At 37.3% G+C, this 18,777-nt stretch overlaps 2 protein-coding genes across 4 annotated transcripts in view; one reads left to right on the top strand and one right to left on the bottom strand.

Moving 5' to 3' along the window:
* LOC105477610 (cereblon) overlaps positions 1 to 9,175 on the top strand; it is a 35,171-nt gene extending 25,996 nt beyond the window's left edge. The window contains exons 9-11 of the mRNA XM_011734156.3: positions 181 to 245; positions 1,095 to 1,226; positions 2,648 to 9,175. Of these exons, the coding sequence (XP_011732458.1) occupies positions 181 to 245; positions 1,095 to 1,226; positions 2,648 to 2,828 (378 nt within the window). The 3' untranslated portion in view covers positions 2,829 to 9,175. The remainder of the gene's footprint in view (positions 1 to 180; positions 246 to 1,094; positions 1,227 to 2,647) is intronic.
* LOC105477611 (tRNA nucleotidyl transferase 1) overlaps positions 241 to 18,777 on the bottom strand; it is a 30,930-nt gene continuing 12,393 nt past the window's right edge. For 2 of the 3 annotated variants that reach the window (XM_011734157.3, XM_024791542.2), the window contains 6 exons: positions 16,310 to 16,503; positions 13,106 to 13,244; positions 9,046 to 9,172; positions 7,164 to 7,357; positions 6,078 to 6,331; positions 241 to 5,880 (listed from right to left, as the gene is read on the bottom strand). In XM_011734157.3, coding sequence (XP_011732459.2) covers positions 5,617 to 5,880; positions 6,078 to 6,331; positions 7,164 to 7,357; positions 9,046 to 9,172; positions 13,106 to 13,244; positions 16,310 to 16,503 — 1,172 coding nt within the window. In that variant the 3' untranslated portion in view covers positions 241 to 5,616. The remainder of the gene's footprint in view (positions 5,881 to 6,077; positions 6,332 to 7,163; positions 7,358 to 9,045; positions 9,173 to 13,105; positions 13,245 to 16,309; positions 16,504 to 18,777) is intronic. The other variant, XM_011734158.3, reaches the window with a different exon arrangement.

Genomic DNA, 18,777 nt, shown 5'->3' with positions numbered 1-18,777 from the left:
TAAATATGTGGCAGATCTCAGTTTCAGTGATTTTCTTGCTCCATCTTTAAGTGTTTTTGAATGCTTGGAAGGAAAATGTGGTATTCAGAGAGGGCAATATCTTTATGAGTTTCTTGATCTATGTGATTACATGATAAAATGAATGCCAGTTTTTCCCAATTCTTCTCTCAAATTTTTTAGTGTACTTCCCTTTGCTGTAAACAATGTCAAGAAACAGAAATAACAACCAAAAATGAAATATTCAGGTAAGGTCTTTATTACATTTTTAATATACTTGCCTTATCAGAATTACAATCAAGACTGTGTTTCTGTTTTCCATATACTTTCCTCCAATACCTAAAAGTTACAAACACTCAGCAAATGAAATATAGGGAATTAGTTCACTTTTGGTAAGACCATCTTCCAGATTGAGTACTCAGATCAACAATGCATGTCAGGGATTATTCACAGGTAATGAGCATGGTAAAGTAAAACAACTGAGCAATTCTTTTCTCCCTAATTCTATATATTAGACTGTCTTAGAAATCTACATAATATATTGTCTTCAATTAGGCCCTAACATAGATGCCTCAGAAATTACATTTCAGTCATCAGTTTTGCCATATAGGGCCAAAGTAGGACATGCTTCTGAACACTGATGCTCTCTGATATAACAGTGTTTGATGAATTTGTCATAAAATGATTTTCAGAGTTATAAATCAAGAAGGTAAGGAAACTGCTTTCTGCAAAATAATCAACTGCCCCAAAATGACCGCACAGGACCTTGTTATTGCACTTATACTCTCAGACTCCTTTAGAAGCATTTGAATTTTATATTCTTTACAATGTCTGTCTTGAGGAGGATTTTAAAAACAAGTACTATTTCCTTTGGGTCATCACAGAAAACACTTAGACATTTAGACAAAACAGGCCTGTCTGCCAGCTACACCCCCACCCCATTTTAATACTAAGATCCTGGTATTATGTAAAACTGAAAGATTAAAAACTATATAGCTCATACCTCATTTCTTGGTGAACTTCAGGAAAATTCTAAGCATTTAATAGAATTAGACTTCTCATTTTGACTTGTCCTCCATGTTGATTCTTTGTTTTAGTTTATCCTTATGTGGGCCGATGGCAGCTTATGTGAATCCTCATGGATATGTGCATGAGACACTTACTGTGTATAAAGCTTGCAACTTGAATCTGATAGGCCGGCCTTCTACGGAGCACAGCTGGTTTCCTGGGTAATGTTATGGTGGTGGTTGCTTTTTTTTTTTTTTTTTCTTTTTTTACCCTAATTGGGCAGAAAAATCCAGAGTCCTAAGCAGAGTTGCTACAATCTTTATAATAAAAAGTAGACAAATGAGTAATTTTATACAAAAATTAGCTGGGTGTGGGGGCAGGGGTCTGTACTCCCAGCTACTCGGGAGGCTGAGGTACAAGAATCGCTGGAACCTGGGAGGCAGAGTGTTGTGAGCCAAGATTGAGCCACTGCACTCCAGCCTGGCGACAGAGTGAGAATCTGTCTCAAAAAAAAAAGTAATTTTATTTAAATGTCCTTCATTCCACAAAAAGCTAGAAACATGTTGCACTTTTTGTATCTTTTATATAGCATCATTGAATGAAAAGTTAAGAAAAGGTTGACAACTGCAGTTGTCCTCAAATTACTGTATCCAGTTAAATCCAAAATTGTTTTTTTCTGTCACATAAATCTGAAAATCAGCTGTTTTATGATCCAGTAAAACTTTATATCTGGACCATATTCTGTAGTAATGTAAAACCGGAGAATGTTTACAAAGCAATGATAGACTAAGAAGGTGCAGAACCCATTGAATCCTGCTTTTCTTCTGGTTTGCCTTTCGTTGTTGTTGTTGTTGGCTTCAGCTTAATGATTCTCAAAAGTATGATCCTGGGAACCTGCTCCCTTCCCTCAGCCGTACTATCTTCAACTATCTTCAGTTTTCAAAGAGGGATGCTAAGAAGGGATTACATGCTACTCTAGAGTTAGGACCATGTCACTTGGATTGCCCTATCTATCTTATTTGGCACCCTATGTGAGGACTAAAACTAGAATACATTTGTTACTATAAATAGTAAATGTGGCATACTATACCTAGGGGAAAAAGAAATAACAGTTGCAATTATGTGGTTTATCTTAAAAACAAAATGCCATGGTTTGTATTTCTGGTTGCATTATCTGACAATCATTCTTATTTTAGAATAGTAGTTTTCAAGTATTTTTTGAGACGTGTCCTTCCTGGCCCATCCAGTTTAACTCAGACAGAAGTGCCTATTTCTGCAGGTGGTTGCTGTTTTCTAACTTGGCTGCAATACAACACAAGTTAGAATGTGGTCTTGGCAACCAGCAATTTGTATAAAGAAATTTATAAGATTACTCTTTATTTCTATGCAGAAGAATGTGAACATGGCTTAAGAGCATAAAATTATATATAACAGACTGATGTATTACCATAGGATGTATCCAAATTAGAAAATGTTTTTAGGTTTCAGGGAACTGTATGGATCAAATCTCAACTTAGAGGCAAATTCTAAGGATTAAGGAGATATTCTAAGGTCTGTCTTCATGATAGGTTTATATGATAGATAGGATAGGCTTGGAGTACAGAAGTGTTTCCTTAGCTGATATCTTTCCTTATTTTCTTAGGTATGCCTGGACTGTTGCCCAGTGTAAGATCTGTGCAAGCCATATTGGATGGAAGTTTACAGCCACCAAAAAAGACATGTCACCTCAAAAATTTTGGGGCTTAACGCGATCTGCTCTGTTGCCCACGATCCCAGACACCGAAGATGAAATAAGTCCAGACAAAGTAATACTTTGCTTGTAAACAGATGTGGTAGAGATAAAGTTATCTAACAAATTGGTTATATTCTAAAATCAGATCTGCTTTGGAAATTATTGCGTCTGATACATATCTAAGTAAACACAACATTACTTGGAGGGTTGCAGTTTCTAAGTATACTTTTGGAGAGCATGAACAGCAGTCTAGAATACTAGAAACATCTACTTGGGTAGCTTGGTACCATTATCCTGTGGAATCTGATATGTCTGTCTGGCAGCATGTCATTGATGGGACATGAAGACATGTTTGGAAATGAGATTATTTCCTGCGTAAAAAAAAATCTTAAATTCCTACAATGTGAAACGAATTATTTGATCCTGATGTATGGGACAGCATATCTGTACCAGTGCTCTAAATGACAAAAGCTAGGGTGACAAGTACATGTTCCTTTTTGAAAGAAGCAAGGCAATGTATAATTCTAAAAGGGCTTTGTTCCTTTCCATTTTCTTTAGCTTCTCTGAGATACTGATTTGTAAATTTTGAAAATTAGTTAAAATACGCAGTTTTTTGAGCCCACGAATAGTTGTCATTTCCTTTATGTGCCTGTTAGTAAAAAAATAGTATTGTGTATTTGCTCAGTATTTGAACTGTAAGCCCATTTATACTGTTCCATACAAAAGCTATTTTTCAAAAATTAATTTGAACCAAAACTACTATTACAGGGAAAATTTGCCAAAACATGTCCCCTCACACAGGCTACACGTGATACTGTATTTTGTTCAATGTAAATTGAAGAAAATCTGTAAGTAAACCTTAAATGTGAAACTAAACATGTTCTTTGTTCAAATAATATAAAATATCACTCATAATTTTAAAGTTCTAAAAAGACTGCTTTGCCACCTACCTCTTTGCTTATATTCAACGGTTTAGTGGGTCCTTTCACATTTGTGTAATAACTTTGGTTTTATTGATACTCTTTTGCTACTTTAAAACTAATCAGGTTAAATGTTTACTCAAACTAGAGTAATAGTATGAGGCCAAAATACATGCCTTGAGTGGAGTGAAATCAGTTGAGTATCACATTGCATATTTATGTAAATTGAGTAAATGAAAATTCAAGAATGCTTCTATTCAGGATATGCCCCTGCCTTATTTTTTCTAAGCTCTACTTTACTACTTTTTTGAGACAGAGTCTTGCTCTGTTGCCCAGGCTGGAGTGCAGTGGCACGATCTCAGCTCATTGCAACCTCTGCCTCCTGGGTTCAAGTGATTCTCCTGCCTCAACCTCCCGAGTAGCTGGGACTACAGGTGTCCACCACCACGCCTGGCTAATTTTTTGTTTTTAGTAGAGACGGGGTTTCACCGTGAGAGCCAGGATGGTCTCGATCTCCTGACCTCGTGATCCGCCCGCCTTGGCCTCCCAAAGTGCTGGCATTACAGGCATTGAGCCACCGCGCCTGGCCTACTACTTTTAATAATTGTGGGTTTATATGACTTCATTGGTTGTTCATAATAGTTCTTACACTGCACTAAAACTGACTCTAAGTGGATCCCAGGAAGTTCTTTTCAGCAGCATTTGCAATAAGTTACCTTTCCCCCTGAAAAGTTATAATTTCAGTATGTCCCATACTGCTTACTGTAAAAACACACATATAATACTACTGAAAATGGCTTTACACATAACAAAACCAAACCTCTAATAGCTAACTCTGCATACTTTCTATACAGAAATGGTATGTATTATATGATTTTGGGTCTAAATCTGTATTTTGGCACTACTTAAATATTTCAAAGTATTATTTTATAATGCATTTAATTACTGACCTGTGTGCAGTCATTTCTGAGGCTTTCTTGCATCATAGCCCCTGTGACACTTCCTCTTAGAAATATTATACTCTACAAAATTGTTTTATCAAGGTCCAAAAGTACTATTTGCTCAAAGAGCACAAAGATGTTATGACTGGCTACACAGAAAGGAAATAATGATATGTCAGTATAGCAGCTGAAATAAACAGTTTGTGTTATACATTTTATTTACCTAATGAAAGCATTTAGGACTCAAATCTTTAGAGAACAAATATGTAAGAATGTAAACCATATCCTTTTAATTAATAAAATAACATTTACTTTCAAGAGAGGCATATTACCACTGTGTATGACACCTGATATACATTGTCAGATACCACATAAACACATTTATCTTCCAATACCAATGTTTTATTAAAATAATAGGCTCAAGAGTAACCCTCAAGTTAATCCCATGACTGTCCCAGGCCCTGCAGCATAAAGAAATCATTGTGACAGGAAAATATCAACTACATACTAAAGCATAACTTGCTAGAACAAATCCTGTACGTATGAATGCCAGCAACTGGGGACACATTTAGTATTCATATTTTATGCAGACTTGTCAGTTATTTCCTTTTTAAGCCCGTTTCTTTTGGAATTCAGATAAGAACTGACACATCATAGATAGTCATTGTTCAAGGTAACCCAGTTATTTCAATTGCAAACAATAAACATTTTTTCTTCAAGACAGTTACTACTTTTTAAGATCTTAGTACTACCCTATGCAAAAACAATTTTTTTAAAAAGCCTGAACAGGTTAAGATGATAGCCAACTATGGAAACTATTCCAAAAGAACTGTACATTTCAGTGATATAAATCGGATCAAGAAAGGTGGATCTCAGTTTAGTTCTTGAAATATATTTCACAAAATAAGACCCTTGTTGTTCTACAGAGGTCCCCTAAACTGTCTTTTATTATGATGTAGTTTCTAAAACCTCATTGAGAGAGGGGAGAAAATTAATCTTACCAGAAATGCTCTGCTTTTTAGTAGCCATCAGTTTTAGGTCTTTTTATGTAACTCAGAAGTTCATCTTTTTCCATTTGGTAACCACTTTTTTTCCACTGTTCTCGCAACTGTTGTAATAGAGCCCCAATTTCTTTTCCTGAAGAAATGCCCACTTTTCTGATGTCATGGCCACTTACAGGAAATGGAGGAATGGACCACTGCTGCATTTCCTTTAGGAGACAGTGCTCTCCTTGGTACTTCAGTAGTTCACATACACGAGTAGTTGCATCAGGTTCCCTAGACTACATGTCAAAATCAAAATTTAGTTTCATCACACATGAAAACATACACTTACAATCTTATCCTAAAATTTAAATACCCAACATAAATTTTTTCCTTTAAAATAAGTAAAGTTCACAGAATTGTAGATCTTAGTTTTGATAAATTATAAATTAGTGACAATACTTCATATTTCTGACCAAGCCGAGTATATACTTACATCTATAATGAAGTCTTGATAGGGTTTCAATGGGTCTGAACTATCTGTTGCTTTTATTAAATCTTTCCTATTTTTAACTATAAATAAGCCAAGGTTTTTCTCTTCTTTTGCGATCTTCAACCTCAAATCCAATTTTGTGACATCATCTTGTACTTTGAATAATGAGGCCAAAAGAGTCATTGGCTTTGGTGAAAAACCTTCAACATTTTTACTGACTTTGTCAAATTCTTCTAGACTTGCATTAGCAGGTAAACCTGTAGGGATAAAAGCATTTTTCACCTGTTTTTAGTGGGGGAAGAAAACCACTCATATCCTAAACCTTGCCACTGTTTTAGTATACAGAAATGCTTTGTCACTAGGATACATCATATAGGTTCAGTCTGATGTTCCAACTTACAGGCAAACCACTAATATATTATTGTTATTCTCTCCCCTATCACCTTCAAAACCTCTAAAATGTTGTTTCCATTAACAAGCTACATCAAGAGGTCCAGAGGTAGTGGTGATGGTAGTGTCAGACTCACAAGGCATATTCTTTCTAATCACAAATTCCTGACTTTCCACTGATACAACATCCACCCCCCCATTCAATAATGTTACTGAAATTTGAAATAATATACCCAAGCTTCCAGAAGTGTGATAAACCATATAATCCCACTGTTCTTTGTGAAAATGAATTACATTTACTGAACAATTTCTGTGCACAAGTTACTCTTCTAAAAGAGCTTTACATGTATTAACTCACTGAATCATTTAGCTTTTCTTTTAGACAGACGGTATATTACTTTTAAACCCCTTTTTTGGGTTAGAAACTAACCCAAGTTGCAAAGACTAGATAAGGGGCTGAGCTTCCTTCAAACCTAGATCTGACTCGAGACTACTCTACAAGCACCACAGGCTGTCTTTGAGCTGTTCCCTACTCACGACAAAATGTACCCACCCCATAACCAAAACTTTGTCTTATTTTAAAGTACTCCATTTCTTCATCAAGAATTCAACCAAATGAGTCAAACATTTTTTCCTTATGAAATTTGAAACCAGATATTTCGGTGCCAAAAATTCAAATACTTTATAACTTGCTCTCACCTATATAAGGAGCCACATCAAGATCATAGATAAGGTGAATCAAATGATTTACATGGTTACCAACAATAATTTTTTTCAGTTCCACCCAAATCCTCTCTCCTGATATTCCAGCCAAGCCTTTTGCATTTTCTGCAATTGCTTCCAAAGTCTCAGCATCGTGGTCACCAGGTTTGTCTACAATTCTCCCATAAAACCTACAAGACAAAATCTTCACAGGGTATTACCTCTATATTGGCATGTCACAAGAAAAATCTGTTTTTCACTTTTATTGATACTATCCCATACGTCTACTGGTATTTTAGTAGAAAGCAACTGGTCATTTCTCCACCTCCTCTTTCTTTTCCCAGATAAGAAAACCCTACATCTAATAAAGTATAAGTAGCCTTTCTGAGGTTAGCAAGAACTAGAACCTCAAGGTCTCAACCTCACTTCCAAATCATTGACTTAAGACGTTCAGAATGGTCATCAAATGCAATTTCTGAATTGGCACTTGCAGTAGATGAAAAAAAATAGCATTCTTGTAAAGGGAGCAAACCAAAACAAGACTGCAGTGCCTTAACAGAGTAGTCTTAATTCCTCAAAACTTGCCTGTCTGTACACATTAATACTTTCAATGAAAACCTTCAAATATGACTAATCTAGTTGCACACCCTGGAGCATATTTCATGGAATCTTGGCACTGGAAGCCCTAACGTACATGTGTTTTACCACTCATATCCTTAAAATTCTAATGAACACCCTCTATTCATCAGTGGTCCAAAGTTAATGCTAAATAAGTAAATTAATGCTAAATTTGGATTAGTGATCCAAATACAGCTAAGTCTTAATCTATGTTCTATTATTTGTAAGAGAGACTACGATACTCAAGTTAAAAAAAAACTACATTTATTGACAAAATATGATCTGTTATAGAATATTCTGAGAGCAGTCCCAACCAGTGAAAAATGAGTATTACATCAACTAGCCAATTCGGATAGTTTTTAAAAAAGGTTAGTGTGTGACATTTAAAAATCACTGCTATTCACAAAACTAGTCATGCATTTCATATTTACCAACTTTATCCAAGTTTTTCTTTTTTTTTTTTTGAGATGGAGTCTTGCTGTCGCCCAGGCTGGAGTGCAGTGGCGCGATCTCAGCTCACTGCAAGCTCCACCTCCCGGGTTCATGCCATTCTCCTGCCTCAGCCTCCCGAGTAGCTGGGACTACAGGTGCCTGCCACCATGCGTGGCTATTTTTTTGTATTTTTAGTAGAGACTGGGTTTCACCGTGTTAGCCAGGATGGTCTCAATCTCCTGATCTCATGATCAACCTGCCTCAGCCTCCCAAAGTGCTGGGATTACAGGCGTGAGTCACCGTACCCGGCCCATCCAAGTTTTGAGTATGTCTTTATACTTTGATAGTTTTAATCATATAACAGGTATTTCTTTTCAGCAAAGTCATTTTGTTGTGAACTATCACCCGATTTCCACGACCACCTAAAACCATATGCTGTATGAAGGCGAACACTTCCACTCATTCATTACCATGTTTAATACACCTAACACAGGGATTGACCTGTGGTAAGCATTCAAACATCTGTGTAACTAATGGATCAATGAAGGAAATATCAATCAAAAAGAAAAATGGGCATTTAAAAAAATGACTTAAACCAGAATTACAGGAAAGATCACATAAAGTATATGTGCATTCTGGGAATGAAAATACAATATGAAGTAGCTAAGTAATTTTCACTCATAAGGCATAGGATGCCAGGTCTCCACTGGAGACAGACATCTGGGATGTCACCATTTTGTACACTGTCCTGCTGTAGGTTTCATATGACTAGTGTTACGCTCTAGTGATTATATTAAAACTATCACTTTTTATTTTTAAAAATTCTTACCTGAAGTATCTTAAAATTCTAAGATAATCCTCTTGTATTCTCTGTTTAGCATGTCCAACAAATCTAACTTTCTTATTTTTTAAATCTTCATAACCATTAAAGTAGTCAAATAAAGTGCCATCAAAACCTATTCATTAGAAGAGAGAAAAATCACTGTTGGCAAATAAGAATTTGAAAACACAAGAAAATCAGCTAAGCACTGTCACAAACAGTAAAAATTCAGCAGGGTGAAGAGTTATTAAAACACAGGTGTTCATATATATCAGCTATCAAATGGAAGACAATAAAAGACAGTCTTTTAGTCTGTTTAGTTGCATTTACAATTGCAACTAAAAAGGTAATTCAAGAATAACCTAAACAAGAAATATGCAAAATTTGTATGAGGTGGAGTGGAGCCAACAAGACACCATACAAGCTAATTTTCACAATATGGGAAAATAAACAATAGCCAAAATAAAATGGAAAAAATACATAACAGGATTAACAGAAGAAACGAAAATATTTCATAATCTTGGAATGGGGAAGATCTTTCAAACTCTACTTAGCAAGAAAACAGAAAACAAAACACAAAACAACAGGATTTTCGAAGAAATAATTGAATGACAAACAATCAAAAATGCCTGTATGGCAGAAACTACTGTCACACAGAAAGTCATAAGTGACATCTTTGGAAAAATACATGTAAGCCCATATTAAAAAACATGGCTAATTTCCGTAATATATAAAAATTATTCTAAATAAGGCCACATAAATAGAAAAATAGGCTACATATAAAGGAAATATAGAAATCTCTTTAATAATGAAGATTTTCAACCTTAGTCATAAATCCATTTTTTGTTCTTTGAGGCAGATTCTCACTTTGTCACCCTGGCTGCAGTGCAGTTGGTGCAATCTCAGCTCACTGCAGCCTCCCAGGTTCAGGTGATTCTCCTGCTTCAGCCTCCCAAGTAGACCTGCCACTACGCACAGCTAATTTTTGTATTTTTAGTAGAGACAAGGTTTTGGCATATGGACCAGGCTGGTCTCGAACTCCTGACATCAAGTGATCCGCCTGCCTCAGCCTCCCAAAGTGCTAGGGTTACAGGCATAAGCCACCATGCCCGGCCAGTAAACACACATTTTCGAGATAGCATTTTTCAGATCGGCAATGATGCAAACATTTGATAACAGTGTTAGCAAGGGTGTGGTAAAAATGGGCAGTCCTGTTCGTTACAGATCAGGAGACTTCACTACAGAGCCTTTAAAACTTTGTGAATTTTGAACCATGTTAATCTATTAGCCATTCACAAAAATGGTGGTAAACAAATTCATATGTCAAACCAAAAAAGAAAAAGCAACATAAAATAATTTTATATATATGTACATAAAACCTTAAGTATTAATTAGTAGAGTGACCACTTCATACTGGTTTGCCTGAGACTTTCCTAGTTTTAAAGCTGAAAATCACACATCCAAGGAAATATTTCAAACTCAGACAAACTAAGACAGTTGGTTACCATGGAGACTTAAGAAAAAGAAAAAGGAATTGAGAGCCGAAACACAGACACCATTCAGCTAACCAAATGGGGAGGTCAGTGATCCTATGAGATACTTCACTCTGTAGCATTACAGAAAAGAGGCACTGACAACTACTTGTCAAAAATACCTCTTGGTTGTGTTTGAACTTGAATGCTCTTTGATTATCCCAAAAGCAACAGTATATTGGTAAGTTCACACTTAATGCTTAAGTCGTCCCAAGCTGTTAAAAGTTTTGTATGCATAGTAACTTTTAAAAGGGAACCATCTTGACGTATATGGCAAATTTCGAAGGCTCCAGATTCAAAAAGACATAAAAGAAAATGAAGATAAAAAAAAATACGTAAATAAACAGACAAAAATATGATAACAAAGTAGCAAATATGGTATATCCATCTCAGTGTTATTTCTCCTAATGAAGAGACTTGTAACTCTCCCTGGGGAACCTAAAGGCAAGATCAAAATTTGGAGGAAAAAAAATCACAGGAATATGATCAAAGCAAAAATAAGGGTTTGGGAAGCAAAATAACCAACCATAAATGCCAGAACTATGAATGCTTGATCCAATAAGGCTTGGAAAAAGCCAGGATAGAAAACTACACAAAGCTTAGTAAGCATCATATTGGTGTGTATTTTCTTTTGCTCTGAATATCATCCTTTTAAAATACAGTAAATAAAAATACGAAATACAGCTGAGTTGCAGGGAATAATGTAGTGGTTAAGAATGTGACCTCTAGAGTCAGGCTGCCTGAGTTGGAATTCCGATCCTACACTTTACAAGCTGTGCAACTTTGGGCAAGTTACCATCGGTTAAATAGCAGTATCTGCTTTGCAGGGTTGTCAGGAGATTGTATATAACGTGCTTAGAACAGTGCCTGGTACGTTATAAGGGTTCAGTAAATGTCAGAAAATGATAGTTCCAATAAGAACAGCTTTTATTTTATAAACTAGGACACTGAAAAAGAATGTTGGTTTCTCTCTTTCAGTATGCTTATGAGAAGTCAGTTAGACAAGACTCTCTATATTGCACTACCTGGAGCAGTTTCTTCTATGAGTAAATATGAGAATAAATAAATACCTGGAGCTCTGACTATATTAATTGAGAGAAAACGCACCAATCGGGCTCTCTATGGTCATATATTGCCTAGGCTTTGCAAACAAGCCAAAATAATGGTTCTCTATGACTTAAACTAAGTTACTTAGTATCTCTCAGTCTCAAGTTTCCTCTTCTATCAAGTGGGCTTAACACACTTTATGAAGTTTTTCTGCGAGTTTAATGAAATAAAGTGTATCAGGTACCCAGTGTTGTACCTAGAACCCAGTAGGTACCCTAGAAATTGTATCTGCCATTACTGTAATCAGCAAGAGATCCCACCTTAGCTTATAAACTTCTTGCCCATCCATGCATGAAGCAAATCCTATTACTTCATCCTTTTACCACTATTGTTGCTACAAACTAGGTTATGAATAGCAGATGTTTCATCCTTTTTTAATCCAAAATCTTAAACATAAAGGGCTTGTCTTAACTTTAAAGTACAACATATGATGCATCAGTAACGTATCAAAACACTAACCTAATTCATATCTACCCCCCATATAATTCCCAGTGCTTTCATTAAACATAAAAGTTAAGCTGAAGTAAATAGGTTTCATCTTACATACTGACTCTGATTATTGATGACTGCTAGAAAACAATGCTAAAAAAGAATCTGAGGTTGTGTGTAGGCTCAGCAGTAAAAAAAGGTGCTGAAGTCATTCACCATTGTTTGCCAGGGAAGCAGAAGAAAGAGTGAATACACATGCATGAAAGGTAGTGCAAAGGAAAAAGAATGATCCTGGGTGTGTGTGTGGAGTGTGTACATGTACCGTGTGTGCATTTTCCTTCCCTGAAATGTTAATGTTGTTCAGATGCAGTTAAGAAGTTAGCACTGACTGAATGTGTACATGTGTCAGGCACTGTTCTGAGCATTTATAATTATTAACTCTTAAACCTCACAATGGCTGTACAAAGGAAGCCAATATTAATGAACGTTTTTGTTTTGTGGCTAGTGAGTGATGGAGTCAGAATCTGACCCCAAGCCTCCAGAGTCTATTCTTTTTTTTTTTTTTTTGAGACGGAGTCTCGCTCTATCACTCAGGCTGGAGTGCAGTGGTGTGATCTCGGATCACTGCAAGCTCCACCTCCCGGGTTCACGCTATTCTCCTGCCTCAGCCTCCCGAGTAGCTGGCACTACAGGCTCCCGCCACCACGCCCGGCTAATTTTTTGTAGTTTTAGTAGAGATGGGGTTTCACCATGTTAACCAGGATGGTCTCAATCTCCTGACCTCATAATCTGCCCGCCTCAGCCTCCCAAAGTGCTGGGATTACAGGCGTTGAGCCACCGCACCTGGCTCAGAGTCTATTCTTTTAAGCAATCTGCTAAACCATCTCTTAGAAGAAATTAACGCGAATTCTGAAGTTGAATAACGTTTCCAGAATGTAGGTTTTACTTGAAAAGAAGGCATTCTGATAGACTCAAAATATGGTTTTATCTGCAAGTATTACCTAAAAACATAGAATTTATAGTGAGATCTCTGCGTTCCGCATCTTTCTGCCAGTCAGTTGTAAATTCTACCTCAGCATGTCTTCCATCAGTGGTGACATCAATCCGTAGTGTAGTAATCTCAAAATTTTCTTCATGAAGCTGCAATTAAATACATGGGGTTTTTGTTGTCATTTAAATTCGGTTTCCATACTACTGAATTGAAAAAAAATAAGTTTTTGTCTTTATAAAGAGATGGTACTATAAGCCCTGACAGTTATAGTCTTTTTAACATCAACTACCATATCTAAACATTGAAACAGAAAGATATCCACGTCATTCAAAAACAGATCCAAAGACTGATTTTTTTTTTTTTTTAAATATCCATCATGATTAAAAAAGATGAGTTTAACATACAAACATGTCACCTCTGCCAGGTGATGTGGAGAAACCCTCAAAAATGTTCTTCAATTTCAAATCAAGCTATTATCTGAAATACTTTTAATAGCTCCTGTTTGCAAAGAGGTGAATGTCAATTTATGGAACATATGCCATTGAGCAAAAGACTGATAAACAGTAAGTACAGTTAACAGATCCTGTAACTCCCTTACTGATAATTCCCAGGGAAATTAAAATAAAGGCCGGGGTGGTGGCTCATGCCTGTAATCCCAGGATTTTGGAGGCCAAGGCAAGTGGATGACTTGAGCTCAGGAGTTCAAGACCAGCCTGGACAAGATGGTGAAACCCCGTCTCTACCAAACATACAAAGAAAAACAGCCAGGTGTGGTGGTGCATGCCTGTGGTCCTAGCTACCTGGGAGGCTAAGGTGGAAGGATCGCTAGAGCCCGGGAGGCAGAGGCTGCAGTGAGCCGAGATCACACTGTGCACTCCAGCCTGCACAACAGAGTGAGGCCCTGTCTCAAAAGAGAAAGATATAAATTAAAATAGAGTTACCTCTGTCATAGGAAGACAGACTACCTCCAGCTGGGGAAGCTGTGTAACTTCGTGATAGGGTGGCATCTGTGCCAAGCCTTGAAAAAGCAGCAGGGTTTGTACATGCAGGTGTGGCAGGAAAATTTCAAATGAAGAGAAAAGATGACCAAAGGCAAGGTGGAGAAAGAGGAATATATGTAAAAGAGAAAGTATATTTGACAGACAGCATATTAGCATTTAGGAGTAGAGAATAAAGTGTTTTATGTGCCAAGAGTTAAGAATGTCTTCATTTAGGAAGTGAAAGCCATTCATGATCACCAGAAGTCTGTTGTAAGATTTCTCTCAATTTCATACATACTCTTCTCTAGATACAAGCTACATCTATCTCTCACTATAGAATTCCAGAACTCAAGAATTTGAGGCACACGTATCTCTGAAGGCAAAGAATACGGTAAGGTTTGAAATAGGAAAACTGTTTGAAACTCATTTTAAGAAATAATCAGACCCACCTAGAATGACTCCCTTAACGAGGCCGAAAACCAGGGATTGACCCTCTAGAAAGGTTGAACCAAAAATAATCAGAACTTGTTTCACCAGGCACAGATGCTCATAGGAATGAAGCATCATAATGAAAACAAAATTAAAGTGAAAATTAACATGACCCTCATCCCTTTCCCTACTTGGTTTCAAGATGCTAACAATCAGGCTCATTCCCTGGCATAATACTGGAGTATTCTTCTCTGATTTCTCCTAATGAAAACTCCTACTGAGACTTACACTGGGAGTCCCAACTGGCTGACACTTCCCATGCAAAACTACAATAAAGCCCTCAAGTATACAGCATCACCCAAATATAAAGGCAGAGCCAAAGAATACCCATATTTAAAGAAAGCCAACATGAAAGAAAAAACTCAGAAGAAACAAAGACATTGTCAAAATAACTATAGTAGATATCCTAAGAGAAATAAAAGATCTTGCATCTGAAACATGAACGGGAAGCTGTCCAAAGAAATATACTAAGAAAGACCTCTTGAAATTCTACAAGACCACAGAACTTGCTAGTATTATACAATGACTGGGAGACGAAGTTAAGGCACTCTCATAGAAAGTAAAAGACAGGAGAATGTAAAATAAAGACAAAACATAAAACTAGAAGGTCAGTCCCAGCAATCCAGCATCCAAATAATAGGAGTTTCCAAAGGAAAAAACATTTAACAAAAGGGATGAAATTATGAAAGAAACATAAGAAGGCCCACTAAGTGGCCTGCACAATAAGTGAAAATTATCCAAAACAAGTTATATCATCTTGAAATTAAAAACATTAGACATAAAAGATCAGAAAGACTTCCAAAAGGAAATAATGGCAGTCAGGTTTTTAAACAAAAGAGAAATCTAAATGGAACTAGACTTAGTGGCAGTACTGGAAGCTAGAAAACAATACCTTTAAATTTCTGAGTAAAAATTATTCCCAGTCTAGAATTCTATAACCATAACTATCAAACCAGTGTGGAGGTAAAATAAACACATTTTCAGACGTGTAAGGCTTCCTCAGGTATTGGATTATTAAAATGAGGGCTTAAGCCAAGAGAGAACAGCACATGGGACCCAGGAAACAGGAGATCTAACAAAATAGGCCAAGGAAATTCCTGAAAGTCCATATTGGAGCAGGAAGACAGCACCAGGTAAGATGTTTCTCAAAAACGCAACTGAAACTTGATGTAATGTGTTTAAATCTTTTGAGAGGAACTCTACAGTTCTGGCAGAGTGCAGGAATAAATCAGTGGTACACGGAAAGCTATGTAAAAGAAAAATGCTATTAACTGCAGGAAAATTAAAAACCATGCCAATAGAAGAAATGTAATCACAATATACTCCACAATCTGGCTGTAAATAATACAGAGTCGTAAACGTGAACCCTGAATATTGACTTAACCAAAAATTATGATATAAATACACTAGGAAGATAGAAGTAGGAGAATTACATGTGCTTGTTGGTGAGAAGGGTGTGGTAAGAAAGCTAAATCATCTTCCCTCATGGAAAGTCAATACATAACACATCTTAAAACTGCGATAGTAAAAACTAAAAAGTAAACACCATAGTATACAAAGGTCTTTTTAGAAATGGAGAAATAACATAAAACTTAAACATGACTGCAAGAACAGAGGACTGCAGGGTTTCAGACAGGGGTAGAAGAGACTGACTTTTCGTTATTTGCTCTTAACTAGAGAAAATTATTAAGTTTTTAAAAATTACCAAAAAAGCAATGTAATTAACTGTCAAACTTTTGACTCACCCTGGCAGTAATTGTTCCGTGCTTTTCTCCTTTGTTGTTTATCATCCGAATCCCAGCCGACTGAAACATCTCCTTCATTTGAGTAGGGGTAGCAGTAGTGGCAAAATCTACATCCTGAGGCTTTACTCCATTTAACAAATCCCTCACTGCTCCTCCTGCTATTCTTAATTCATGATTCTCTTTGACAAATAATTCTGAGATAAGAGAAAAAAAGATTTTTATTCCCAAGTTCTTTATTTCAATGTGTTTAACCACAAAGTACGAGGCTTTTCCATCTAGTTGGAACAGCAGAGATTCATTTAACTGAGGCTTTTCTTATGAAAAATGAGAACAAGGCCCAAAGAAGTAAAAAGACTTGTCTTCAGGAGAGTGCCTCTGAGGACCAACGGGAAACAGGGAACTTGCAGAATTTTCCTTTGCTTATTCAGAAGATAAATCAGAATTCCACAATGCCTCAAAGTGATCAATACAAATTTGAAGTATTACTAAAGACTAAAGCAGGTTAGGCGCAGTGGCTCACACCTGTAATCCTGATACTTTGGAAGGCTGAGGCGAAAAGATCACTTGAGCCCAGGAGTTCAAGATCAGCCTGGGCAAAAAGCAAAAACTCTAACTCTACAAAAAATAAAAATAGACAGGTTCAATGGCGCACACCTGTAGTCCCAGCTACTTGGGAGGCTGAGGTGGGAGGATGGCTTGAGCCCTGGAGTTCAAGGCTGCGGTGAGCTATGATCGTGCTATGATGACTGCACTCCAGCCTGGGTGACACAGCAAGACCTTATCTCAAAAAAAAAAAGAAAAAAGTAAATCAAACAATTCTACTTTCTTTTCCCCATTTATGTGCATACTTTAGAAATGGTAACATGTTCTTTTATTTCTCTGTGTGTATAAATAGATGTTGAGGCAGGATGTTCATGCATCAAACTATTAGACAACATTAGTCTATACCACTTATGATAAATGTTTATAGCTAAAAGTCCTTCAAGAAATGATCTGTATATAATTCTAAAATCAACTCCTATCTGTGCTCTAGGTAGAACCGTTTGGACACTGAACAACTACAAGCAAGTATATAGCTGACTCCTCTATATGTACAGGGTAAGGCAAAATTCACTATAACTATATCCATATGCCCACATGGAACCTAGTGAGAATGGCATCCAGGAGCTGGCCTGTCACAGTATTAGGTCCTGGGGTCCTGTGGAACAGAAACAATTTCACAAAACATCAATATCTAGACAAGCCCATTCTGTGCCATGATGGATCGATCAAGACAACTCTGTAATCAGCTAAACATACACAAAACATGAACACTGTCCATGATACACCCTACAATAGTTGGTAACAGTGACTGTGCCTTACCAATTAGGTTTAGTCTCACAACTGTACTCAACTTCTAGGAAAGCATTATTAAGACACCCAATCAGAGAATTACTTCTGCTTCCTGAGAGCATCTAACCCACTGCAAAGCTCTACTACCTTAAATGCTCTCCAAAATGACCCAATACAAGCCCAACTCCTATAAGAAGTCATTTCTAAAGCCCTCTTACTGAGCATACCTCTGGGTTCTCCAGGGTCAGCATGCTACTCCTCACTGAGCATGTTGCTCCTCACTGCCAGGAGTAACAACCCAACTTGTGTCCCTGTTGGTCTTTGGCTAGTGGGCAGTGACACGAGCATTCAAATAAACTCATCATACATCAAAGTTCCAGCACCTCTAATCACAACTCAGAACATAATCCTCCGTCCCTACCTCAACGTCTTCTGTTCTCTATCCTGCCCACACTCCTCTTCTACCTATTCTTCCCACATCTTTCAGCCCCATTCTCTGTAGACTCCTTAAAATGATTTGCTTAAAAATAACAAATGCGGGGGCGTGCCCAAGATGGCCGAATAGGAACAGCTCCAGACTCCAGCTCCCAGCGTGAGTGACACAGAAGACGGGTGATTTCTGCATTTTCAACTGAGGTGCAGACCGACATCTCACACCTCACACGGCAGTGTACACCCCTGAGACGAAGCTTCCAGAGCAAGAATCAGACAGCAACACTCGCTGTGCAGCAATATTCTATCTTCTGCAGCCTCTGCTGCTGATACCCCAGCAAACAGCATCTGGAGTAGACCTCAAGCAAACTCCAACAGACCTACAGCTGAGGGTCCTGACTGTTAGAAGGAAAACTAACAAACAGAAAGGACACCCACACCAAAACCCCATCAGTACGTCACCATCATCAAAGACCAAAGGCAGATAAAATCACAAAGATGGGGAAAAAGCAGTGCAGAAAAGCTGGATATTCAAAAAATCAGAGCGCATCTCCCCCTCCAAAGGAACACAGCTCATCGCCAGCAGAGGAACAAAGCTGGACGGAGAATGACTTTGATGAGTTGAGAGAAGAAGGCTTCAGTCGATCAAACTTCTCAGAGCTAAAGGAGGAACTACGTAACCAGCGCAAAGAAACTAAAAACCT

Source organism: Macaca nemestrina, chromosome 2 (genome assembly GCF_043159975.1).
Source record: "Macaca nemestrina isolate mMacNem1 chromosome 2, mMacNem.hap1, whole genome shotgun sequence".
NCBI lineage: Eukaryota > Metazoa > Chordata > Mammalia > Primates > Cercopithecidae > Macaca > Macaca nemestrina.
The sequence above is the reverse complement of the archived record's forward strand: the minus strand, read 5'-3'. Positions and strand labels throughout refer to the sequence as shown.